This window comes from Cryptomeria japonica, chromosome 8, assembly GCF_030272615.1.
Source record: "Cryptomeria japonica chromosome 8, Sugi_1.0, whole genome shotgun sequence".
Lineage (NCBI taxonomy): Eukaryota > Viridiplantae > Streptophyta > Pinopsida > Cupressales > Cupressaceae > Cryptomeria > Cryptomeria japonica.
The window spans coordinates 242,744,946-242,771,176 of NC_081412.1; the positions used below are offsets into that span (position 1 = coordinate 242,744,946).

A 26,231-nucleotide genomic window follows, 5' to 3' on the forward strand; every position below is an offset into this window, starting at 1 on the left:
CTCACCACATTTGATTTTAAGTCGGCCAAGGGTGTATTGATTCAATTCATTATATTTTCCCTTTTAAAATTGTTTGTTGTAGTTGTTTGGTCAGCCTCATTGTTGCTCCAAACGTTTTATCTGCTAGGGTTTAAGTTAGCCCTTACCCTATTTGCAAAATTTTTTACACGCTTTCATTTGTTTTGAAAATATTTTAATTTTTAAGACCAAGTCAGCCCTATGACATATGAGTTAAGTTGTGGTATATATCGCCAATCATTTGGCCAATTTTAGACCACTCATTCATCGCAATTCAAACATAAGTCTACTCTACTCTGCCTTTAGGAGAATTTATAGGAATTTAGGTCTACCTTAGGTCTGTCATTAGGCAAATTTCTGCCTTTAAGAGAATTTATAGGAATTTAGGTCTACCTTATGTCTGTCATTAGGCAAATTTCTGCCTTGCTGATTCAAACATGCTTATTTCACCACCTTGGTCGTGGATTCTAGGAGGTGAGATGTAAGAATGGTTAGGGTTTTGGAGGCCAAGTGGAAATGATAGGATGTTGGTCAGATTTTTTACCATGTACTGGAAGTGAAGCAAGCATGGTTGGGGTTTTGGAGGTATGATGGCAATGAAGCAAGGAAGTCCATGCTTTTGACCACTCACTAGAAGTAAAGAAGAGTTGGCCATAACTTTAGATGTCAAGTGGAAATAGCCCAAGAACTGGTTGGGGATTTGATGGTCGATTAGAAGTATAAGGTAAGGCATTGGTGGGGTTTTGAGCCCTAAGTGGAAGTGGTAATTTCCTCTCTTGCCATTATGTTTTCTTCCATTTCTTCATCATCTTTAATCATTTGTTTGATCACACATTAAAATCGTTCTTACCTTTCTTCATGAAAGAAACATCATCTTTATTATTCAAACATTGGTACAACAACGTAATTATCACTTCATGTCCTTAGGTCGGATTTTTTAGGGCCAACTGGAAATAACCTAAGGCTAGTCATGCTTTTTTGTTCCAATTGGAAGTGATTCCAAGATAGGTGGGGAATATTGAGGGTAAGTGGAAATGTCTCCCAAGCAGAGCTTTTGGGGGGTCACTAGAAGTGACTCCAAGGTATCAGCATTACTTGTTCAAGGTATTTCCACTCTTGCTTGGCAGATTTTACCAATCTCAATCAACATTTTCCTTCAAAAACATTAAGTGTTCATCTCAACAAGCATTGATCTCAACAAATAGAATGGCATGCTCATCCTAGTTGGGCTTTTGATAGCCAATTGGAAGTGAATCCAAAGTGGCTGGGAATTTAGGGATCAAGTGGAAGTGAAGGTGAACAAGTTTGTGGATTTGGGGGGTCATTGGAAGTGACTTGACTTGTTATCCTTGTTGATTGTAACATTTATTTCATCCACTTCAAGAGTTCCCCAATCTACTCATCAAAGTAACCTCATCATCAACAAGGCATCTTCATCATTGCTAATACCTTGACTACCTTTCACTAAGCATTTCACTTCATTTGACTGTTCTCCACACTTAAACTCGACATTCCTATCCTAGAACTTGAAAGTTGTTTGGTGATGATCAAATGAAATGGTCATCCTAAATTGCTCATCAACAAAGCATTGAGAGCTAAACTGACCTCATTCCATCCAACAAAAGTATCTAACTACTACTAAACTGCTTGAGACCTAGAACTGTTGGCAAAAAGAGGGGATCCCCATTTGCAATGGGGCAATGTGTGAAAACGTCAAAACAGATTGTTCATGTCATTTATGGCAACGAGGCCTAGAAGGTCCTCCTCCGGCATTGAAATTCAAGGAACTTTTGTGGCCAAATGTATTTGGCATGCTTGATAAGTTGTTAAACCCTAGCTCTGGTGGTTGGGTTTGGTTTTAGGGACGGCTTGTCCTTCAACCACAACAACTTGTGGTGGTCCCCCCTTATCTGCATGCAAGGGCTTCCTCTAGCTCTTATCCCTTGGATGTGGGCCTTACAATTTCACAACAAAGGCATTCACACTCCTAGAGATTTGTTCTCTAGAGCCACGACGAATTTGTGCAATTGGAATGATGCTAGGGTTTTGTTTCGGCTAGATCACCAGACTGTTGACACTTTGGTCTCTACCTCCGAACATGTTGCACAAGTTGGGCATTCATTTTGTCAAGCTCTAGTGGAAGGATTGGCATTGTAATCCTGAGACCATTTTTTGCACTTACAAGTGGTGGCTTGGATATTGCTCGTTTTCTCTGCATCTACCTATGATCCAAGTCCTTAATTTTAGGTGGTATCTGCAATCACCTTTATTTGTTTGGCAACGCCATTTTTAGATGGTTTGGTATGTTGTTACAAAACCCAAGTTGGCTCATTTTGCCTTGTATATTCTTTTCCAAGGCTTGCCTTCGGGTTCTCGACTTCAACATTTGGGGGTCTTGGAGCCTAGATGCCCTTTTTGCGGCCAACCATAAACTTTGAAGCACCTTTTCTAGTTTTGTCATCGAGCTCAACATTTTTGGATATGGATTCATGATTTATTTCCCCCTTTCAAGCCTAAGCCTTTTTCCTGGCACATGGTGCTCTTAAGGGATTGTCCTTGTATTCCCTTCAAGTATACACAGATTTGGCATGCTTTTAGGGTGGAGATTCTAATTACTTTATGGAAAGATAAAAATGCAATTCTCTTTTCTCACAATTCTATTGATACTTCTATTTCACTTTTTGCTAAAGCTACTATTTGTAATAATATGTTGCAAATACAAGTTCAAGCGAATAAAGTTGCTTTAAAGGTAGCTCACCTCCAAGACCTACTTAATCATTGGGGCAATGCCCCTTGCATTGTTGCTAGAGTTTTGTCGGATGCTTCCGCCTCCTATGGTCAGTCACCTTCTCGTGGTCGGTAACGAAGGAACTTCTTTGCTTGTCGCTCAAATTCTCCTAGATCCCAAGCCCCTTACCAACATTCTGGTGATAAAGGTGCTTTGATTCGACGACACTCTACTTCTACACCTCGCAATGGCTCTGCCTCCGCCTGGGCTTCGAATGGAGTAGGACCAACCATTGGAGATGATGGTGGTTGGCCTTCTGCAAGTGGCGGTGGTGGTGGTGGTGGTACTTCTAAGTGGCTATTACAACTAGATTTGGCCATTTCTCCTAAAAGGGTAGAAGATAAAGAGAAAGGAGAGGCGATTGCTGACGAGGGGTGGTCTCTACCTAACATCACTTCGGACCTTGTTGATGTATAGGTAAAACCGGATGATAGAGACCCCCTCCGCCTCCTATTGGGTGTGCGCTAGCTGCATAGTTGTATCGAGGGGTGACCTTGTGTCCCACTACCTTTTTTTTGTAGATGTGTATTATATTTTCTTATTAATAGATTCTGATGCACGTATTCATCAAAAAAACCTAGGTGGCAAATTTGCATGCCTCCTTGGAGACCATGATCACAAGCTTCTAATATTCACAACTACAAGTACATCCAATATATGTCTATAGAGTAGCTGCTATTATAAGAACAGACATAGCACCCAAAGAGCAGGATGGTCAATCTCAATGCAATAAATTTCAGTAATTACAAGGAATGAAAACAATCATGCATTAATTGAGAATACGTAGGTTGACAAATGCTAAGGAAAGCACCTATGACATAAAAACCTTAAGATAGCCAACACTCACTTTCAGCCATTCTAAAAACTACAATTTCTCAGTTGATAAGCTTTAATATATATTTAGTTATTTAATCTTCTAGTGCTCTGGTATTATAAACGATGGTGGTTGATATCCTTGCTCTACTCCAATTAAATAGAATTAGCTAATATTCAATGCAAAAATATGGCACTAAAAATAAATTACTTTTCCAGTAGAACTCGCCAGGCTATTTTGTTTGGAAGAGACTTCAACACATTTTCAAATCCTCTTAATTGTGATACTTCTTCAATCCAGGATGACAAAATTGAGTTGGGGAGATCTTACTGTAGTAGTTACTCTCTATACTGTAAGCTCCCCATATTTGGGTTAGAAGAATGAGTCTTCAACTTGCTCGTAGGCAAGATGAACCAATGAAATCTGATGCGTTGCTTCAACTTTCTTATCTTTAATGAAATCTGATGCATTGCTTCAACTTCATTATCTTTGAGCTTTCTTGATTTCCAAGAACTCTTCCTCACCCATGGTCATTGAAAAATTTGTGTATGTCTTATTCTTTTAATCTGCACTCTAATTACAGGCTTGTAAGATAACAATTTCAGTTTATCTATCAAGCTTGAAGCACAAGATCCATTTCTTTAGAACATATTATCAGAGGAGATGTGGATCCCTCCTTTCACAGCCTTCTAAAATAGGAAGTATCCAATAAATCAGATTCATTCGGTTTATGTTATTGAAGATTAGTGAGCTTGTACAATTGACTTGAGAAAACATGGTTAGAGTTGTTAAGAAAGCTCCAAAATTTCCACTACTGGTTCGTTAGACTTCTATAGAACTTAAAAACATCATCAATAAAAATTGGACTAACACAGTTATTAGCTATTTTTTGAAACGGAATAGAAGAATAAATATTAACCATATTAAGGAGTTCCTTATTCCTATTATAGACAGTAAAAGGGATAATTCCATTAACAAATTATTGTGTTCTTTGTAGTCAGTGGTTAATGGTGTTCAAGAGATTTTGTGCAAGGAACACGTAAAAAATTGAATAAAATGTAGATTATACATAAGTTCAAAGTGAAGCTTCCCATCAAGATCTATTGTATTTTATAGCATAAAAAGACCATCTCTATTCTGAATCTCTTGGAATTTAGGCAATATACTCAACAAGTACATAATTTTTCACATGGCATCAAAATATCTCTGCAAATCAGATGTAAGGACTCAACCTTAAATTTCATTGTCACAGGACATGCGCCACCACCAAGCCAAGGCACTGCCAAAAATCAATTGGCAGACACTGGAAACAGCACTTGGCACTGCTGTCAAAGGATTGCTGAAATGCTGGCCTGCAAGGACCAACCCTAGAATAGAATTCTGTAGCATCAAACATGGGAAACATTACAATTGTAGTTGGAAAATGTAAGCATTGAAGAGCAACCTATTAATGGACATGTAATTATAAGAGAGTGCTTCAAAAACTCGTGTAAACATATAGCCAAATATCAGAACACTTAGTAGAAACATGCCTGCATGCCAACTTCTATGGACGTGGTTCTTGATGTTGATTCATTGAAGCCAAGAACCTTAGAAAGAACATAACCAAAGAGAAATCCAGCTGAATGAAGAGCACCTACTGCTACAACAACTTGCCCACCAGAAGACAGAATAATAGAGGAATTTTGTGCTACTACACTAGCACAGAGAGATGAGACACTAACAACTGCAACAGGAGCGGTAAATGGAGAAATTTTGTTAACTACAGATGGCAGATATTGATTTATAATGGCTCCAGTTAAGACTGGGAGAAGTACCACCTATTCAATTATAGAAGGGAAAAATATAACACCACTTAGTCATTATAATCTACCAATTAAAAAAAGCAAAGCAAAGCGCTCCATACATAAATCACCTGCAGTGTTGAGGCAAGCAGACCACCTGCATCAACTGCAACATACTGTCCTGCAAGTTTTGCCGTTAACATGGGTGTCATTATCTGTAAGCAAAGTATAATGAGCCAGAAAAGTAAGACATTGCCATCAATAGAAAAACACCAAAAATTAAATTAAATTCAAGATCAATTATATATAATTCTAAAGAAAAAGAAACTATGTATGTATAACGAAGATACAACAGTACAAAAAAAGATACCACAGCTAAGACGGTGCTAGTAGCAGTCATAATAACAGAAAGCGCCACATTTCCCCTGCACAGCAGTCCAAGAGCTGAATGCTAGATATAATAATATAACTCGCAAGATTCTGCATCTGTAATGACATGTATAAAAAGGAAGTAAGAAAAGTAATCAAGAGAAATACACACCGTGCTAAATAAGTGACCACATTACTTGAAGTCCCTGCAAAAAGCTCCAATTTAGTATGCTTTTCCTATGGAACACTGCTAACCTAGATTAAGCTTTCAATGTCATAGAAACAAAACATAAAACAAGTTTTTACCCAATGTTAATTGAGTATTTAGATAGAATCCGGGAAAACTATAATAAGCAGAAATTGATGGAACACAATTTGTTTCGGGCCCAATGTCAGAACAAGAAACTACCTCCAGGACAGCAAGAAAGCAATATTAATCCTGCTGCATAATGGGAAGGTAAGCATAATAATTTGCTTAGAAGAGCTCCTAAAATTGGCATCACCTACAAACAGGAGCATGCCTATTAGAAAATCCCACCCTCTCCACAAACATTGGATAGCATAAGAGACTCAACAATCATAGAATTGCTCTAACCAAACTAACTGATAGTGAGTGCAAACAAAGTTGCATCAACGCCAAAATGGTGGATTAACTCACTCAATTCCGATTCACGCCATGCAAGGTGAATAATGGTAGAAAATAAAATGGGATCCAATGCTACTACGATCTAAGGATCTATTACAATGAGAACATCCAAAACAGAAAAAAATTGGTGGTATACCTTCCAGATTATTATAATGAGGAATGACTTTCATTTACAATCATTTTTTGATCAATTTCTTCATTATTATAAAAAATGTACATTTCGTCAAACAATTAGCATAAAACTGAAAATCATAAAATAATTACCCAAAAAGAAGTTGGAGAGATGAAAGGTGTTGTAGCTAAATCAATCAACTGATAATCCACTATTATTTCCAACCCAAACTGCCGATTTATTAATTTTTCCTCCAGTTGGTTTTTCACATTAAAAATCAAAATATTTTCTGCTTTGCAAAAACATAATATATTCAGCTCATCCGCAGGGTGCTCAAGGAAGCGCTCCAGGGCAGAGTTCTCAAGGTGGCGGTCGTGGTCACGGTCGAGGAAGGGGTTGGCGTGGAGGGAGGGGTCATGGTGGTAGAGGCCATGGTCGACGTGGTGCAGAACACACTCGCTCCCTCCTTGGGTTTACATCCTAGGGTTGTCTTCAAATTTAAATGAGATATGAATTTGTAGACCCTTTATTTTGTTAAGTCTTTTGAATCTAAGCTCTAAGATGTAAGGTTGACAATAGGAGACTTCCGATACCTTTGATAAACTCTTTATATTTTGTTGTTCGATATTAGATTTAATCAGTAAATCTTCACTGCTACCGCAGACTAAGAAGGGATCACAAACTGTTAATTATTTGTATTTCTGAAAGTTTCTTTTTAATATCAAACTTCTGACTTTTGCCGTTTGCTGACCAAAACAAAACATAATATATTCATTATTAAATCTGCATTATACACAACACAAACACTACACATAAAATCAAATTTCCACACCACACTATTATTTTTAATTTTTCTGGAATATATAAATCACACCAAACATTGAGTCCACAAAAAGTCACAAAAATCCCTGCAACCCAAAGTCAAAATATTTTCTAATACATTTCTTCATTATTATAAAATTGTAATTAGCATAAAACTGAAAATCATAAAATAATTACCCAAAAAGAAGTTGGAAAAATGAAAGGTGTTGTTAGCTAAATCAATCAACTGATAATCCACTATTATTTCCAACCCAAACTGCCGATTTATTAATTTTTCCTCCACTTGGTCTTTCACATTAAAAATCAAAATATTTTCTGCTTTGCAAAAACAATATACTCATTATTAAGTCTGTATATTACACAAAACAAACACTACACATTAAATCAAATTCCCACACACCACTATTATTTTTAATTTTCTGGAATATATAAATCACACCAAACATTGAATCCACAAAGAAGTCACAAAATCCCCGCGACCCAAAATATTACAAATCACAACCAAATACCCATTGAATCAACGAACTCAATCTGCAACTTTCAACGCAATAGTGCTTCCTTCATGAAACCACATAACAGCTAAGAGGGTTTTCCTCCTCAAAACTAGATTTACTAAAAGGATTTTTGTCCTTTGAGTAAATAGAGCAACAAAATTTATTCTTAGAGCAACAGTAACCCTTCTTTTAAAGAACTAACCTCCTTTTATAACCTATTTGGAGCTATTTTTGGAAAAGACATTTCTTTGCTTTTTTTTTTTTTTTTAGAAGAGTGATTTTACTTTTTTGTTGCTTTTTCATTACTTTTCCAAAAAGCATTTTTGTTTTTCAAAATTAAAAAATTCCTTAATAAAATAATATGAAGTGTCCTTCTGACCACTTTTTAGCACCTTGAGCTTAGTGATACTATCTACACAGTTAAAACACCTTTTTAAATAATTAAATATAAGCTATCAATTAAATTATTAGTTAGAGGTAACATTTTTGACAACTTAATTTAATTATTTAACTAATTTTCCCTTTACCAGCAGCCAATGGCCTAAAAAAAATCTTTCACTTTAGTAGTTTAAGAATAGTTGTTCCACTCTAGAATCATGCTTGCTTGTTGAGAATGAAAACCTTCTACAATCTTTCTAGTTTCGGTGGTGAAAGATCCACCCTAGCTGATTTAGTATTTTCACTCAGAAAATACCTTGATTTTCACAGAGTTTTGTTGATTTGGGGTTAAATGAGTATGAAAATCTTTATGGTATTTTGAAAGCTGTTTAGAGGTATCTTTTGTTAATTTCCCAAAGGGGTTTGAAGTTGCTTTTGGGTGATTTTTTATACCATTTTGTGTGCACATCAGACTGAGCTGTACCTCTTCAAAATGCAGGTTGTAGCTCTCAAGATGCTCATGGAGACCAAGGGTTAGATTATTTTTTTGTGGGTATTGTTCCTATCACATTTTAAGAGCTGGGCAATCAAGTTGTGAAGGTATATCAGAAGGCTTTTGTTGGTCTGAGTTTTCCAGACTCTTGCAACCCTTACATGAGCTTCTAACTGGGCATGTGAATTTGGACAGATGTTAAATGATTTTGGTCTCAATTTTTTCACAAAGCTGGACGCCTAGACCCCAAGAGCATTGGTGATTGTTCCCAAGACAAGGCATTGTCAGCTGAAATATGGTATTCTCCCCTGTTCTTGAGCACCATTTCCAACAGGCATCTGACTGCAATTTCTGCTCAGCTCTCAGGTTTAAGGTTATCTGAGTATTTTGAAGTCCATCAGACAGATGGGAGCAAGATTGAGCTAACAAATTTGAAGGTAGGAAGCAGACATACCAATCTTTGATGCTATTTCATAGAGGTTTAGGATTGTGTTCAACTACAGTAATTGCAGCCACCTGTGACTGACTTTAATGTGTTCAAATAGCCTTGCATGTTATCAGCAAATACATTTTACAAGGAACTTTGTTGAGAAAATCATATGAATGTTTCTTCATGTCATTAAGTTTGCTAAAATTGATGTTTAACCTGAGGTTTATGGACAGTAATATAATGAGCACTGGATAGTAAATTTAGTCCTTTATGACAGCAAGAGACATTCATGCATTTGTTTATCATTGTTATGCTTTATTGAAAGTCAAAATCTTCATGAACATTGAAAGCACATTGCAAGAAACATTGAATAAATTCATAACAGAGATTCCCATCAGCAGAGAGCTCTATTTTGCATTGTCATGTGACCTATTGATTGGCAAGTTTTAAAAAAAAAATCAGGGTGCACACTACACACTTCCTCGATGGTTCATATGATGATGTTAGCAATAAATTCTGCATCCTTCACCTACTCCTCACAATCTTTCTCTTAAAAGTGTTTCCCTTTTAGGGGACACTGCAATCACATTTATCGCAGGCCAATTTTTGACATCCTTCCATCCGTCAAAAACAATGGGTATCCACCAATCTTTAGTCATGCATCGCTAATGGGCTTCAATGATTCTAGATTCTTTTACAATTTTCACCTCCTTTGTCAATAAGGTGTTGCACACCTTCTGAAAACCCAAGCCCTTGTATCTTTGTGGAGCCTCACTAATCATCATCATCATTTCTTGACAATATGATGATTAAACAATGTTGGAGGGCAAACCATTTGTATAGATATATCTTGCAATGCACTGATCAGCAATTTCTCAAGATTCATTTTGAAATGCCCTTTCCAATGGCCAATTCCTTCTCTTATGTGTGGCAATCTCATCTTCACGTGCAGCAAAAAACAGGTGGTTTTCTAACACATCTTCAAGAATGCTAGGAAATGGAGAATAGGGGGACTCCTTGATCAAGGTCCTCTCTTTTCCGAAGGATGGCCTATTTTAAGGGCAACTACATATGCTTCCCCAACTCTCCAATATATTCTAATACTCTTATAGTGTTAATTTTTGTGCCCTAGATCAGTAATCAGATTTATGTCTTTTAATTATGCCCTAGTTTGTTAATCAGATTTGTAACATTTTAGTAAACCATAATTCAGTAAACTCAGAAATGAATAAAGTAAACAAGAGACAAACACAAATACCCTGGGAAAAACTCCAAGGAGGAAAAACCCAGTATTAAAAACCCACAGATCAGATTACATATTCTCTCTTAATTGCACAAATACAATATTTAGCTTGCTTCTCCAGATCTGATCCTTTTTGTATGTCAGATCTGCACTTCTAAGCACTTCAAGTCTGCACCAAAAAGGCCTATGTCCTCTTGGACAAGTTCGCACAATCCTTGACAAGTTCGCACAATCCCTAGGTAAATTTGCACCTTTTATTTGCAGAGCTAGTTTGCTGATTGCATGAATGAATTTAGTGATTGATTGTGTTTGCACTTTATCTTTATTTATATGGATCTTTGACCTAGGTCGACCTTAATCCTTTTGGTGCCAATTTATATTATTGTGGCATGAGGCTTTTAGTGTAGCATGGAGGATGGGGCTGGACTTGTCTTGGGGGCACGCTACCCCTTAAAGATAGGACCCAGTCCTAAATGGGTTCGGATGTTGCCTTAAGGCAATCCGAACCCATCTTCCCTATTTATAAACAACACTCCCTCTTAACTAGGGAAGAAGAGAATACATAATCTGAACCTTTAGAGTTCCATCTAGCACACAAGCATAGAATGGATCTAGCACACAAGCATAGAATTACATCTTCCACCTAGCACACAAGCATAGGATGGTTCTAGCACACAAGCATAGAAAGTGTAATACACAAGTGGGTCTTTACATAATTACAATTTTCCATCTAGCACACAAGCATAGATTGAATACTTTTCATTCTTGCACACAAGCAAAGAATAATCAAAGCACAACAGATAGAGTCACTGAGATTGGAGCTCCCTCTCAACCAGGGTTTCATTTTCCACAATACCAAGTCTGTCTCTGAAGTATTCGAACTTCACTCTAGATAAGGGTTTGGTAAGGATATTCGCAACCTATTCATCTGTGCTAATATACTTTAGCTGAATGGCGCTTCTTTGCACCATATCCCGAATGAAGTGATAGTGTGTTTCCACATGTTTGGACTGGTCATGGAACACAAGATTTATTGACATCTTTATACAGCTTTGATTATCACAATGAATGGTGGTAGGACCACTAGCTTGACCAAATAACCCAACAAGGAGTTTGTGAAGCCACACTGCTTCTCTAGATGCAACGGATGTTGCAATGTACTCAGCTTCTGCAGTGCTTAATGCTACGGAAGATTGCTTTCTACATGCCCAAGAGATCACTGCAGAGCCCAAATTGAAGCAGATACCCGAAGTACTTTTCTTGTCCTTGACACTTCCTACCCAATCTAAATCTGAATAGCCTTCCAAGAAGATTGAGGTATTAAGTGAATACTTCAGCCCATAACAGATATCTGGCCTTGTATTGACTAGATACATCAAGGATCCAATCAACTTCCTGTGCTCAGATGGATCTGCAAAATCAGAGTTAGCTGCAAAAATACTTAATTTCTTTAAGTTAGATTCCATAGGAGTATGCATGGGTTTACAATCCATCATTCTAAATCTTTTCAGAATATCAATAGTATATTTTCCTTGATAGAGAAAAATTTCATTGGAATTTTGCCATACTTCTAACCTAAGTCATAGAGTTCGCCGAACTTCTGGCTTGGAGTTCGGAATTCGGCGAACCCATAAATGCTGCAAAAAAATCGTAAAAATACGCCAAAAGTTCGTAGGGTTTCCACGTCACTGTCCCGGTTTTCAAAGCATTTTTTTGTGGGCGCTTTTTAGGGTTTACGTAAATTTTTTTAATAAATATGATGCCCATTTCGTGTAAAAAATAATTAGTTTGCGCTGCACGGAGTAGGGTTTTCTGTTTGTTTTTCCGCTCACACCTGTTCGTGCCTGTGCGTCGTGCCTGTGCGTCGTGCCTGTGCGGCTGTGCGTGTTCGCGCCCTACGTGATCTCCCTGTTCGCCCTGTGCGTGTTGGTGCCTGCATGCCTGTGTGTTCGCGCCATTCGGGCCTGCATGTTCAGGTAGGCCATTATTTCTTCCCACATTTTTTTTTTTTTTTTTTTTATATTTTATAATAATTTATTAGATATTAATAATTATTATATTAAGATATTCTATATTTATATTTAAATGTTTTTATATTTTATATTTATTAGATATTAAGATATTGTCCAATCTTTTATATAAATGTTTTTATATTTTTATGTTTTATTAGATATTAAGATAAATTTTATATTTTATTTTTATATTTTATAATAATTTGTATTTTAGATAAATTTTATGTTTTCTAATTTATATTTTAAATAGATGTTTTTATATTTTATATGTATTATGTTTTACATAACAAGATAAAACATGTTTTAGAATATATATTCAGATTTAATAATAAAAATTTAATATTACTTTTCCTTTAAAGTCAAAAGTAAAAATTTCATATATTTAGTTTTGATGTTTTTTAAATAGAATGTAAATAATTTAAATACTAAATATTGTTTTTCTTTTGAAACATTACAGATTGTAACAAAATGCCTCCTAAAAAATCAGATTCTCTAGTATGGAAATATGTGACATGTGATGGTAATGAGCTCTTTTGTAAGGAATGTAAGAAACCTTTCAAAGGAAGTTTAACAAGGGCAAGAGACCACTTACTTGGAATCAGTGGGGGTGCAGGAGGAGGTGTTAATGCATGTCCAAAAGTGACTGCAAAAATGAGAGCTGGTTTAGAAAGAGAACAGTCCTCTTCGATTGTAGGAATGCTCAAGACAACACAAAAAAAATAAAGAATTCAAGAGGATGTGTCCAGGTTTACATCTATCTCTTCCTCTTCCAGTTTAGCCAAGGCCACAGGTGCATCAGGAGGAAGCGGAACATTGAAAAGCTTTTGGAAACCGGTAGAGAAACAACAAGTGGATGATGCATTGGCTGATTTGTTTTATACAAGTGCCATTCCATTCAACGTGGCAAGAAATCCTCATTTTCGTAATGCAATTCAGAAAGTTGCAAAGTTTGGCAAAGGGTACACACCTCCAACTTTAGAGGCTTTCAGAACAACTCTTTTAGAGAGGTCAAAAGATAGAGTGACGGAAAAGTTAGCTGAGGTCAAAGCTTCTTGGAAAGTAACAAGTTGCACCATATTGAGTGATGGATGGTCAGATATATGTCAAAGGCCATTGATTAATGTTTTAGTAGCTTGCCCTGAAGGTGTTGTCTTCTTGAAAGTGATTGACACCATGAACCAGAAGAAAACTTCAAAATATATTTTTCAGATACTAGATGAAGCCATTCTTGAAGTAGGGGTGGAAAATGTGGTTCAAGTGGTTACTGATAGTGCAGCGAATTGTGTGGCTGTTGGGAAGTTGATTGTAGAGAAGTACCCACAGATATATTGGAGCCCATGTGCAGCCCATTGTCTAGATTTGCTACTTCATGACTTGGCAAAATTCCCATGGATACATGAAGCAATCCATAGAGGAAGAGCAGTGCCAAATTCCATTAGAAACCACCGTCTCACATTGAGTCTATACAGGCAACATGCATCTAGGGAGTTGTTGAGGCCTTGTGACACAAGGTTTGCTTCATTTTATATCACTTTGAAAAGAGTGATTGAAGAGAAAGCAGCTTTGAGATTGGTTCTTTGTTCCAATGAGTGGGAAAGTTCAGCACTTTCTAAAAGTGCTAAGGGGAAGAACATAGAGCAAATCATTTTGAGCAGCAACTTTTGGGAGAGTGGAGCAAAAGTTTTGAATATATGTGGACCAATTGTTGATGATCTTCATATGGTGGATGGTGACACTCCTTGCCTTGGCATGCTTTATGAAAGCATGGACCGTTGTAAGGAATCTATTCAGCGAGCACTAAATAATGTAGAAGCAGAGTACATGGAGATTTGGGAGATAGTTGATTCCAGATGGAAGATGATGCACACACCTTTGCATGCAGCAGCATGCTATTTGGAGCCTAAGTTATTTCATATTGATAGACAAGCTGATCCTGAAATCATGCCAGGGTTTTATGAAGCCATTGGCAGGTTTGAACAAGATAGAACAATTGCAGGTCTAATTAGAGACCAAAGTTGGAAATACAAGAGAGCAGAAGGGTTGTTTGGAATAGAAGCAGCCCGAGATGATATGACACGAGATGAGGTACCTGGCTATAGATGGTGGATGAGCTATGGAGCACAAAATCTTGAACTACAACGCTTTGCAATTCGAATATTGAGTCAGGGAGCCAGCTCATCAGCTTGTGAGAGGAACTGGAGTTGCTTTGACCACATCCATTCCAAAAAGAGGAACAAGTTGCTGTCCGGAAAGTTGGGAGATCTTGTCTACATTCGGAGCAATTTAAAATTGTTCATGATTAGATTAGCAAATGACTCCACATCTTCACAACAACGAATTTCAGAAGGCATGGTAACTAGAGTTGCAAATGAGCCTAAGGATGACTTTGTGGATGATGAATTGGGCAGTGATACTAATGATGATGATGATGCTACAGCAGCAACTCAGCCATGTGCTCTTGACGACCTGGAGCTTTTTTGAAGCTCTATAGTCTTGAATTTTGATTATACCTTTTTCACTAAAAACATCTTTGCAGTCTTGATGACTTTTTAGGCTTGTAGCTTTTTTGAAGTTCTAAAGTCTCGACGTTTGATTGTATCTTTTTGATAAAAAAAAACTTGACAATCATGATATCACATGTTTCCCATGGTTTATATTAAGAATGTTGCATCTTTCTATAATGATTTTGAATCTATTCTGCAATCTTAAGTATATTGATAATTTGTTGGATATATTACTAATTTAAAAAAAAAAATTATATAAGGCGAATTTGATGCCGAATTTTTTTTCCGAACTTTTTGCCCTTGCCGAACTTCATCCGAACTCCATAGCTACCGAACTCGAACTCGAACTCGAACTCGAACCTTGTGACTTAGCTTCTAACCCTAGGAAGTAATGCATTAGACCTAAATCCTTCATTTCAAATTTTGAGGCTAATTCTTTCTTACATCTTATGATTAGTTTATTTTCACCAGTGAGAAATAAATCATCCACATACAAAACCAAAATAAGCATATCATCATTATAAACCTTTAAGTAAATGTTAGCATCAACATCATTCTTACGAAATCCGAAGCTTAGTAAGTACTTATCAATTCTTTCATAGCAAGCATGAGGAGCCTGTTTAAGCCCATATAAGGCTTTCTTCAACCTACAAACATTAGAATCTCTTTTATGGATTACATAACCTTCTGGTTGCTCGATATAGAATTCCTCCTCAATGACACCATTGAGGAAGGTTGTCTTAACATCCATTTGATGCAGTTCCCAACCTTTGGCTGCAGCAATGGCTATTATAGATCTAATAGAAGTATATCTAGCAATAGGAGCAAAAGTTTCTTCATAATCTATTCCTTCCTTTTGAGAGAAACCACAAGCTACAAACCTAGCTTTGTATTTTTCAATACTACCATCAGCATTATGCTTAATTTTAAACAACCATTTAGAAGAAACAACGGACTTACCTTTGGGTCCGGGTACAATGTCCCAAACATCATTCTTGATGATAGACCCATACTCTTCATCCATGGCTGATTTCCAAGCATGATGGGACATAGCTTCTTCAACATTGTGAGGTTCAGACTCAATGATATTACACATCACAGAAATGTAGTTGGCGTGGTTTTGGAATCTCCTGCTATCTCTAAAGGTTCCTCTGGAAGCAGCAAATCCTTCAGCATCTTGAATCGTGTTTCTAACTGTTGATGTGTTTTTTATGCACATGCGAACACAGAATAAAATACCTAAAGGCACCTTATCCTCTCTTGAACAAAGTTCCTGACTACTGAAGATCTCGCCGAAGGATCAGTCGAAGTAACTCCAAGGTTCTGTTATGTAAGATCTCTACTCGTGGATAAGCTCTTCGCGGTATGATGTGATTTTTGCTAGAATCACAAGGGGACTTACTTTTGACGACTTGAACGTCTGATTTGCTTTGAATATTACTGGAACACAGGATTTCACTAGCCTAGATTTTTGAAAAAAAGAAAAAAGGATGAGGGCGAGGAAGGATCTAATTTTGACACTAAGAATGTAGGAGCAATGAATGACCTTTGATGAAATTCTAACTAAGTCTTGTTTTGACATCCCAGGACCATCTCCACAAGGTTAGTGCGATCTTCGGAGGAAAGTTTTATGATGTTCAGACCATCGCTATAAGCATAGACACCATCAGGCTGATGCATATCAGTTAAGAAGCGACAATTGAAGTTAGGCTTAAGCTGAATGATTCCAGTTGACTACACAAGGCAAGTTTGCAATCAACAAACTGCTCGTAGTATGGATATACAAATTTCACTGTCAATCAAACACATTTCTTCGACTCATTTAATAACATGAAATCAAATCTGAGAAGTATAGAGACCATGCAAATTGTTGAATCAACCCATAGATTTCACCATTTCTTCAATGAAGTTTACAAGTCTTTTACAACAACATCTTGGCAACAATCTTTGCCTTCTCTTTCTATTCTACTCTAACTGCTATTCTATTTTCTATTAATCATTAGCTATTCTAACCTCTATGAACTAACTATTCACCCACTATCAACTATTGACTAACTATTAACCTCTTTTACAAATGAGGAGCCAGGCCTTATATAGTGCCCACCATACAATTCAATGGCTCAGATCAATTTGAGATGAATGGCCGAGATTTTACAATAAAAACCCTAATTAGGGTTTGTTACAACAAACTCAATTCTGACCAATGAAATAATTGCATTATTTGGACACATGTCTTCTCTGGAATATTCGACCAATGGATAACCGAGGTAGGTACATCAAAGTTTGTGCCATCCCCAATGAGTCAGATACATTGAATTTGGACACACTGAGGTGGACCAATCCGACTGGAGGAGTGATGACTGGGATGCCATCTTGTCTGACACTTGTAACTTGGTAGATGCTCAATTTGATGATGCTGAGAAGATAATTTTAATTAATTCTTCTTGAAACTATCTGCTTCTCCAACGGACCCTTGCTTTAACCTCCTTTGTCTTTGATGTGCAAGATGGATGGTGTACCTTTCCTTCAAATGTTGGACTGGAAGAGGTCGTCCTTGATGATGTTGGGTTGGAAGTGGTCGTCCTTGATGATGCTGGACTAGAAGTGGTCGTCCTTGTCCTGGCTTGGTCTTGAGGAGGTCGTCCTTGATCTGGCCTAGTCTTCTTTCATCTGCAAGACAAACCATAAGATGATTAAGGACACATAATATATTTATTCTAACATAGCATTTTATACCTTGAATTATCAACAAGAAGACATCAAAATTAAGTTTGTTCAAGATTCTTTCCAGGGACAAGCCCTATAAGAATTTCGCCCTAGACCCTCTGGAAGGGTCAGGAGAGAAATTTGCTATTTTGCCTAATTTAGACTTCTCTTCAACATTATCTCACAATTAGCTCTTCACCTGGCCCAAACAAGGTAAAAATAGGAGTTTCAAAAGATTTCGCCCTAGACCCTCTGGAAGGGTCAAGAGCGAATATTCTTGGTTAGGCCTCAATTACCCCATTTTTTCACTCCAAAATCTTTCAGAAGGTGAGCATATGCTTGTTTTGGCTTAACAAAGCCTAGGAATTCAACTTTTTAGCTTCTCATATGGGCAAATTAGGTGATAATGGGGATTTCGCTCTGGACCCTTTGGAAGGGTCAGGAGCGAAATTCCTTCTTTAGGCTTTATTTTACACTTCCTTTACCTCAATTCACCCTACAAGGCAAGAATATCTCACTCCAGCCTCAACCATGCCATAGGTATCAACATTTTAGCTTCACTCAAGGGGAAAATGGTTGATTTGGAGAATTTCACCTGGACCCTTTGGAAGGGTCAGGAGCAAATTTCTCTCTTTGCTTGTTTTCCTTCACTTCAACTCATCTTGCAAGGCTTAAATAACCTCTCTCCAGTCTTTTCATGCCTTAGGAATCAAAATCTTGTCTTGACATAAAGAGGAAATAGTGACTTTGATGAATTTTGCTCTGGACCCTTTGGAAGGGTCAGGCGCGAAATTCACTTTCTGCTTGCCTATTCACACTAAATTTCACTTTCTTCACTTTACTTCATCTGGACTCCCTCACATTGAATCCACTTCCCAACTTGGCAAAATTGGTTTGATCTCCACAAGGCCTAAAAGGTCAAATTCGCTCAAAAAACTAGCCAAGGACAGGACCTATCCAGAATTTCGCTCTGGACCCTTTGGAAGGGTCAGGAGCGAAATTCCAATTTTAGCTCAAAATTTGCATCTTTGGTGATCAAACATCTTTCCAAGGCATTCCAAATAACTTCTCTCACCCTAGTCCAGGCCTGACTTAGCACAAAATTTGGAGAAAAAGATGGTTTTAGTGTTTTTCGCTCTGGACCCTTTGGAAGGGTCAGGAGCGAAATTCTTGTTTTGAGCTCATTTCTTCATATTTGATGACTCTTGGCAATTCAAGGACATGCCTAAGGACACCTCTAATCTTGACCCACACTAGACTTGGCATAAATTTGAGGGAAAAGATAGATTTTGCACAATTTTGCTCTAGACCCTTTGGAAGGGTCAGGCGCGAATTTCTTCCTTTAGCCCAAAATCATCATTTTTGGAGACAAAAATCCATTCAAGGGCAATCTCAAGGGCTTCTATCATCTTTGTCTAGGCCCGGCTTGGCACAAATGTGAAAGAAATAGGTGGATTTTAGAATTTCGCTCTAGACCCTTTGGAAGGGTCAAGAGCGAAATTCACTATTTGGCTTAAAATCCTTCACTTTTCAATGCTTTCAAACATTTCCAATGGCAAAAGATGTCCATCCTTCCTTTCAAGACGCCTTGCAAATCAAAATTTGGTCAAACTAGGGAGGAAATAAGTCTTAGGAGGAATTTTGCTCTGGACCCTTTGGAAGGGTCAGGAGTGAAAATCTTAGTTTAGGCTTGATCACTCACTTTTCAAACTTCAAACCACCTCAAGAAGCAAACTTAGATCATTTTCCAACTAAGGAACAAGGATTGATGCCCAAATCAAGTAACAAATGAGGTTTATAGTGAATTTCGCTCTGAACCCTTTGGAAGGGTCAGGAGCGAAATTCTCTTTTAGGCTAAAATCTTGATCTTCCAAAGCATTCCACTCCCTCTCAGGGCAAGAACATACTAATTCCTTCTCCATCATGCCAAAGCTTAGCCAAAATAAGGAAGAAAATAAGAGCTACAAAGATTTTTGCTCTGGATCCTTTGGAAGGGTCAGGAGCGAAAATTATGTTTTGGGTTTGATCCTTGACTTTTCCAACTCTCATCCTCTTTGGGAGGCAAACATAGATCCCTCTCCTTTCATTTCCACCTTGGTCCTGACTCTGGCTAAAGGAAAAATGAGTGTTTTCAAGAATTTCGCTCTGGACCCTTTGGAAGGGTCAGTAGCGAAATTCACCCTTTAGGCTAGAATCCTTCATTCTTTTCACCTTTACTCATCTCTTAAGGCTAGAACATGTCAAAACACCTCTATACATGCCTAAGGAACTATGAATTTGATCTTGACAAGTGAGAAATTTAGGTGTATAAGGATTTTCGCTTTGGACCCTCTAGAAGGGTCAGGAGCGAAATTCCTAATCTTGGCCAAAATTCTTCACATTTTCACTTCCCATCACCTCAAAACTAGATCATTGGTCTAAACAAGGGAGAAAATGAGGTTTTCAAGAATTTCGCTCTGGACCCTTTGGGAGGGTCAGGAGCGAAATTCCTACTTTAGGCTAATTTCCATCATTTTGTCACCTCAAATCTCCTCTCAAAGACAAATGTGCATCAAAACCTTCCCATCACGCCCCAGAAGTCAACAAACTTGGTCATATCAAAGAGCAAAGTGGAGAAAAATGAATTTCGCTCTAGACCCTTTTGAAGGGTCAGGAGCGAAAATCATCCTTGGGCTCAAATCCTGACTTCATTTTCACATTTCCTCATTTAAACAAGCGTTTTTACCTTCATTCAAGCCTAAGAATATGTCAGTTCTAGGTTTTGGTCAAAGTAGAATGTCTTATGGAGAATTTCGCTCTAGACCCTTTGGGAGGGTCAGGAGCGAAATTCGCTTTGGACCCTTTGGAAGGGTCAGGAGCGAAATTTGACATTTTGGTCTCTCCGTCAGGATTATTTTATGGAATATAACATTTAAGTATATTCTTATACTTTAAGTTATATTCCATATATACTGTCAGGATGTTTGAGAGGGGTTTCGGACCTCCAGGAGTTATAATGCAAAATCTAGTTTTTGGAGGATTCTTCAGTTTTCCAGACTTAGTCAAATTTCAGGATCAGGACATTCCAGACAGCGTCAAATTTCATGGCATTTGAAGATCAGGATGACATTCTAGACTTCATCACTCACCAAATTGACCTAACTCGGACCTTCAAAGAGGATATTCACTCACCAAGCTTCATTGACCTCCTCAAACTCAAACAAGACACAATTAGCAACGAGAGCAAAACCAAGCCCTAAGGAAGACTTTCAAAGAAAACCTAATTTCGGGGCTCCAAAGACTCACCTTGGCTCAAGCAGAGCCTACCATCCTAGTGATCCCCCTAGCGACAATCAAAATGCAAAGGTTAACAGACAAAACCCTAAAGACCTAGAAAGCAAACCCTAGAAAGCCAAAAAAGTAGGGGTCCCCATTTGCAATGGGGCGATGTGTGAATACGTCACAACACTAACCCAAAGTGGTCTCTTCTTGCGGACCACAATATCCTGAGGTATATCGGTAGAGACTATGGGTTCCGTTGGGTCATTCTGAACTTCCTGATTCGGAAGGTCAGTGGACTCCTCCTGTATCTCAAGGTTAGCATCATCTATTGAATCTTGATTTTCAATCACCATATCGTTATTGTCAGATAATGAAACTTTAGATCTTTTGAAAGCAATATCTTCTTCAAAAGTTACATCTCTACTTACCTCAACATACCTTTGACCTGAAATGTAGATCCTGAAGGCTTTGGAAGATTCACTGTATCCCACTAGGATGCCTTTCTTTCCAGAGGGATCCAACTTGGTTCATTTAGGCACATGAACATACACCAGGCTCCCGAATATCCTTAGGTGGCTGATGTCAGGTTTGATTCCTGTAAAGGCTTCTTTAGGAGTTACATTCTTTAGAGCACGATGAGGACATCTATTCTGAATGTAAACTATTGTTTTGGATGCTTCCGCCCATAGAAAAGGTTGCAAGTCTTGATCATGAATCATGGCTCTTGCAGCTTCAACAATGGTCTTGTTCTTTCTTTCAGCAACTCCATTTTGCTGAGGATTGTAGGGAACACAGAACTCCCTCTTAATCCCTGCCTTAACACAGAAGTCATAGAAACTACCTGAGGTGTACTCACCTCCATTGTTAGACCTTAAACATTTAATTCGATTTCCTGTAGTGTTTTCAACTAAGGCTTTAAATTCTTTAAATCTGTTTAGGACTTCTTCAGACTCTTTAGATTTAAGAAAGTAAATCCATGTTTTCCTAGAGAAATCATCTATGAAGATAACATAATACAGGAAACCGCTAGGAGATGCTACAGACATAGGACCACATAAATCTGAATGAATAAGTTCTAACTTTTCTTTAGCTCTACTATCGCTTTCATGAAAAAGATTCTTTACAATCTTACCCATTGCACAACCTTTACAAGCTGATGCAAGTATTGTCATTGATGTCAAATTAATTGAAAGCAGAAAGCATCTAAAATGACATCACAGAAAGAATGAAAGTATCTAAAATATATCCTAGAGTCGGGTGTTGGTTTGGAAGTTTCCTGGCAAATCTGCACGATGAAGCAGAAGATTACAGTCAGCATGGTTCGTATCTATATCATTATCGGAAGGCAAAAATCAAAATCAAATGAAAACTATTAATGGAAAGACTTTATAAATAATCTGATATATTTATTACCCAATATATAATATGGAAAGACTTTATAATTATCGACAAATATATTAATATAGCGGCAAGTTTATTAGAGCGAAAAAATGTTTTGATGGCGGATATATTAACCAAGTATTTTTGACGGCACCTCATGAGCTTTAATATATTGAACAATATTATCGGCGGCACACTTTAAATTAATTAAAGCGGAGATAGATATGGAGCGGCAAAATTAAAAGTGTTGTATAGCGGCTTATATTCATCACATATTATCAACGGTATTAAAACCAAAAATAAATCTCGACAGCAAAAATTATTAAACTTTGTGTTTAGTGGAACTTAATATCGGCTGGGAGAAAATAATATCGTAATAAATTGCATACCTTATTTTTACGATACATATTATCGGGCTTAATTAAGTTCAATGGTTTGTTTATTATGAAAAAGTATTGTCTAAGGTATTGTGGCATAAGAGTTTATTAATATAAACAAAAGTCTTTGGCAAACAAATACTCCCATAAAAAGTTTATTAATAGAATTTAACAAAAAATTTATTGAAATATTGAAGGATATGACTTTTCAAACTAAAAGTCATGTTGGTTTGCAACCGGTGGAACTAGCACATATATATATGAATTTTTAAAAAATGCTTTGAGTGGAAAGTTGATATGCTAGTTATATATACTGTGTATAAAACTGTGGATTTTTTAAAGTATACTGCACGTAGGTGAAGTAAGAGGTGTGCAAAGAGAAACATGAACAATCAGTCCTAAAAGAGCATAACTTTAGAATATAATAGCAGATATATAAACTTAGCACACGCAGAATTGAAATGAAGAGTAAGGCAGACTTATGATCAGCTTACAACAGACTTAAGAAAGAAATTGTGGCATATTTGTATGAAGATGTGTATGCAGATTTAAAGAGTGTTACCATTGTCCATCATCCATTGTTACAGCAACATGTTCAAGATGGAAAATTAGATTTGTGAAGAGTGCGTTGGTGCTCACAATTTCAGCAAAGAGAGTTGGTGCTTCCAGTGGGTTGGTGCTCACAAAATAGAGTTCGGGGGTTGGTGCTTCCAGTGGGTTGGTGCTCACAAAACAGAGTTAGGGAGTTGGTACTTCCAGTGGATTGGTGCTCACAAAATTGTAAAAGAAGAAACATAAATATATAGCATTCATTTTCAGTGGTTTTCTCCCGCATTGAGTTTCCACTTAAATCTTTGTGTTATTGTGTTCATATGCAAAAATCTTTGGTGATTGATTATATCATATAAAATATTGAATTGAAAAGTTTCATTATATTGATTCACCCCCCCCTTCTCAATATAACTGTGTGCTCTTCACAAGCATCATCATGAGATAAACTAAGTTTAGGCATACGTTTAACCATTTTACCAAGAGTGGGGAGAGCTTGAAAGTGTAGATGTCCAAGTCTTCTATGCCATAGCTCAAATGATTCAGGGGCCTCATGGATGAGAGATTGAATTGGATTAGCTGCAAGCTTATATAAACTATCACATCTATTTCCAATAACACGAGCAGTTTTGAAATTAGATTTCTTAGACCAAGCAAGTACTTTTCCTTCATAAAATGCTATTTGCAAACCCTTATCTTCTAAGGCAGAAATGGAAATAAGATTTCTTTTAATACCAAGTACAAAAAGAATATCACAAAGTTGTAAGGAAATACTAGAATCTAGTTTTAAAGAGGTAGTACCAGAACCTTTTACCGAGTATCGAGCGTCATCACCGATTACCACATGAAGGTTGGTGTCTTTTTCAATTAGATTTGAAAAATGCTCACGAAAACCTAAGATGTGTCTGGAGGCACCACTGTAAATTATCCAAATATTACTGTCCATAGGAACATTGCTGGATAGAGCAGAGATAAGAAGATAGTCCTCACTTTGATCGGCAACTTCATTTAAATTGACTTCCCTTTCCTTGGGATCATTTTGACAATCTCTGGCATAGTGACCATACTTATTGCATTTGAAGCAACGAATGTGAGAGGAATCTCTTGACTTCTTCCTTGGATCATAGGAGGAGGATCTAAAATCTTTGCTTCTCTTTTCTTTCTTCCAATGTCCACCTTTCCTAGATTTAGCTAAGAGCAAATAATTATCATCTTTGTGAAAGTTCTTGAGTTTTCCTCTTACCTCAATTCGAGATTCCTCTTCAATGCAATCAGATTGAAGACGCTCAAAGTTGGGATGATCAGCTCTTCCACCAATGCTACGAATGAATGGTTCCCATTCATCAGGTAGACCATTTAATGCAATCATAACAAGATCTTTATCAGAAATTTGGCAATCAATAGTGCTTAGTTTGTCCTTTAGTTCATTGATCTTCATGAAGTAGGCTATGATTGAGTCTTCTTCTTTCATTTTCATGTGAAGAAGCTGCTGCCTTAGAGCAAGAGCCCTGTTGAGGTTGTTGACTTCATACATCCCTTCCAAGTGTTTGATCATTTCCCTGGCAGATGTAAATTTTGATATGACAGTGACAAGATGATTCTTAACGGATTCAATTATGATCTTCCTAGCCTTGAGGGAGTCTTTCTTGAACTGCTTCAGCTCTTCAACATCTTCCGGAGGGGACAGCCTTTCTTCTTCTACGAATTTCAGCAGATCATTCTCTTCAAGGATCAATAGAATACGGACTTTCCAAGCAGCAAAATCAAGGGCTCCATCAAGTCTATCTTCAGCCCTCAAACCTGACATTTTAATCTGAAAACAAACAGCAACTATATGTAGTAAATGATTTACTGAGATCTGAAGTTAGTGACACCTTAGCTCTGATACCATGTTAATTTTTGTGCCCTAGATCAGTAATCAGATTTATGTCTTTTAATTATGCCCTAGTTTGTTAATCAGATTTGTAACATTTTAGTAAACCATAATTCAGTAAACTCAGAAATGAAACAAGTAAACAAGAGACAAACACAAATACCCTGGGAAAACCTCCAAGGAGGAAAAACCTAGCATTAAAGACCCACAATTCAGATTATATATTCTCTCTTAATTGCACAAATACAATACTTAGCTTGCTTCTCTAGATCTGATCCTTTTTGTATGTCAGATCTGCACTTCTAAGCACTTCAAGTCTGCACCAACAAGGCCTATGTCCTCTTAGACAAGTTCGCACAATCCTTGGGTAAATTCGCACCTTTTATTTGCAGAGCTAGTTTACTGATTGCATGAATGAATGTAGTGATTGATTGTGTTTGCACTTTATCTTTTTTTATATGGATCTTTGACCTAGGTCGGCCTTAATCCTTTTGGCACCAATTTATATTATTGTGGCGTGAGTCTTTTTAGTGTAGAGTGGAGGATGGGACCGGACTTGTCTTGGGGGCACGCTACCCCTTAAAGATAGGACCCAGTCCTAAATGGGTTCGGATGTTGCCTTAAGGCAATCCGAACCCATCTTCCCTAGTTATAAACAACGGTTGGCACATATGCATTCTTCTTGTGTGGGGAAGATTTGATGTCCATGCCAAGAATAACACACAAATGGTCTTTCACCCAACTAAATGAGCCTCTATATTTGGCATAACACCCACTACAAATTCAAAAATATTCCCCACCACCTAGAATTTGTTGTATCATCTCAATATACTTCCACGTGGGTGAATTTGTGTCTATTTTGAAGTAAGGTTGGCCCACAGAGTTAGAGCTAGCTGCAATTGTAATCCCTATAGAAACAAGTATGAAAAACAACAAATTGGAAAACAAAAAATATAAATATGATATATCCTAAATCATTTAAATGTAGAAGTATGAAAAACAAAACAAGAGAGTTTGTTTATAGAAGAAAAAATGAAGCAGAAAAAACAAAAAAAATTACCTTCAATCAAAGAATCTTCCTTCACAATCTCCGTGGCGGATATGTTCCACCAAATTTCCAAGACAGGGGGATGTGTTTTTTAGATTAGTTTTTTTTTAGGCCATTTTTGGGGATGATA

General features: G+C 37.2%; 1 protein-coding gene across 2 annotated transcripts in view; it reads right to left on the reverse strand.

Annotated features, from left to right (window-relative positions):
- Positions 1–4,667: 4,667 nt before the first annotated feature.
- The window catches only part of LOC131050582 (probable sodium/metabolite cotransporter BASS1, chloroplastic), a 77,554-nt gene continuing 55,990 nt past the window's right edge, over positions 4,668–26,231 (reverse strand). For both annotated transcript variants that reach the window (XM_057984780.2, XM_057984781.2), the window contains exons 3-8: positions 6,183–6,276; positions 5,946–5,979; positions 5,775–5,829; positions 5,536–5,619; positions 5,153–5,440; positions 4,668–5,000 (exon numbers count right to left, since the gene is read on the reverse strand). In XM_057984780.2, coding sequence (XP_057840763.2) covers positions 4,854–5,000; positions 5,153–5,440; positions 5,536–5,619; positions 5,775–5,829; positions 5,946–5,979; positions 6,183–6,276 — 702 coding nt within the window. In that variant the 3' untranslated portion in view covers positions 4,668–4,853. The remainder of the gene's footprint in view (positions 5,001–5,152; positions 5,441–5,535; positions 5,620–5,774; positions 5,830–5,945; positions 5,980–6,182; positions 6,277–26,231) is intronic.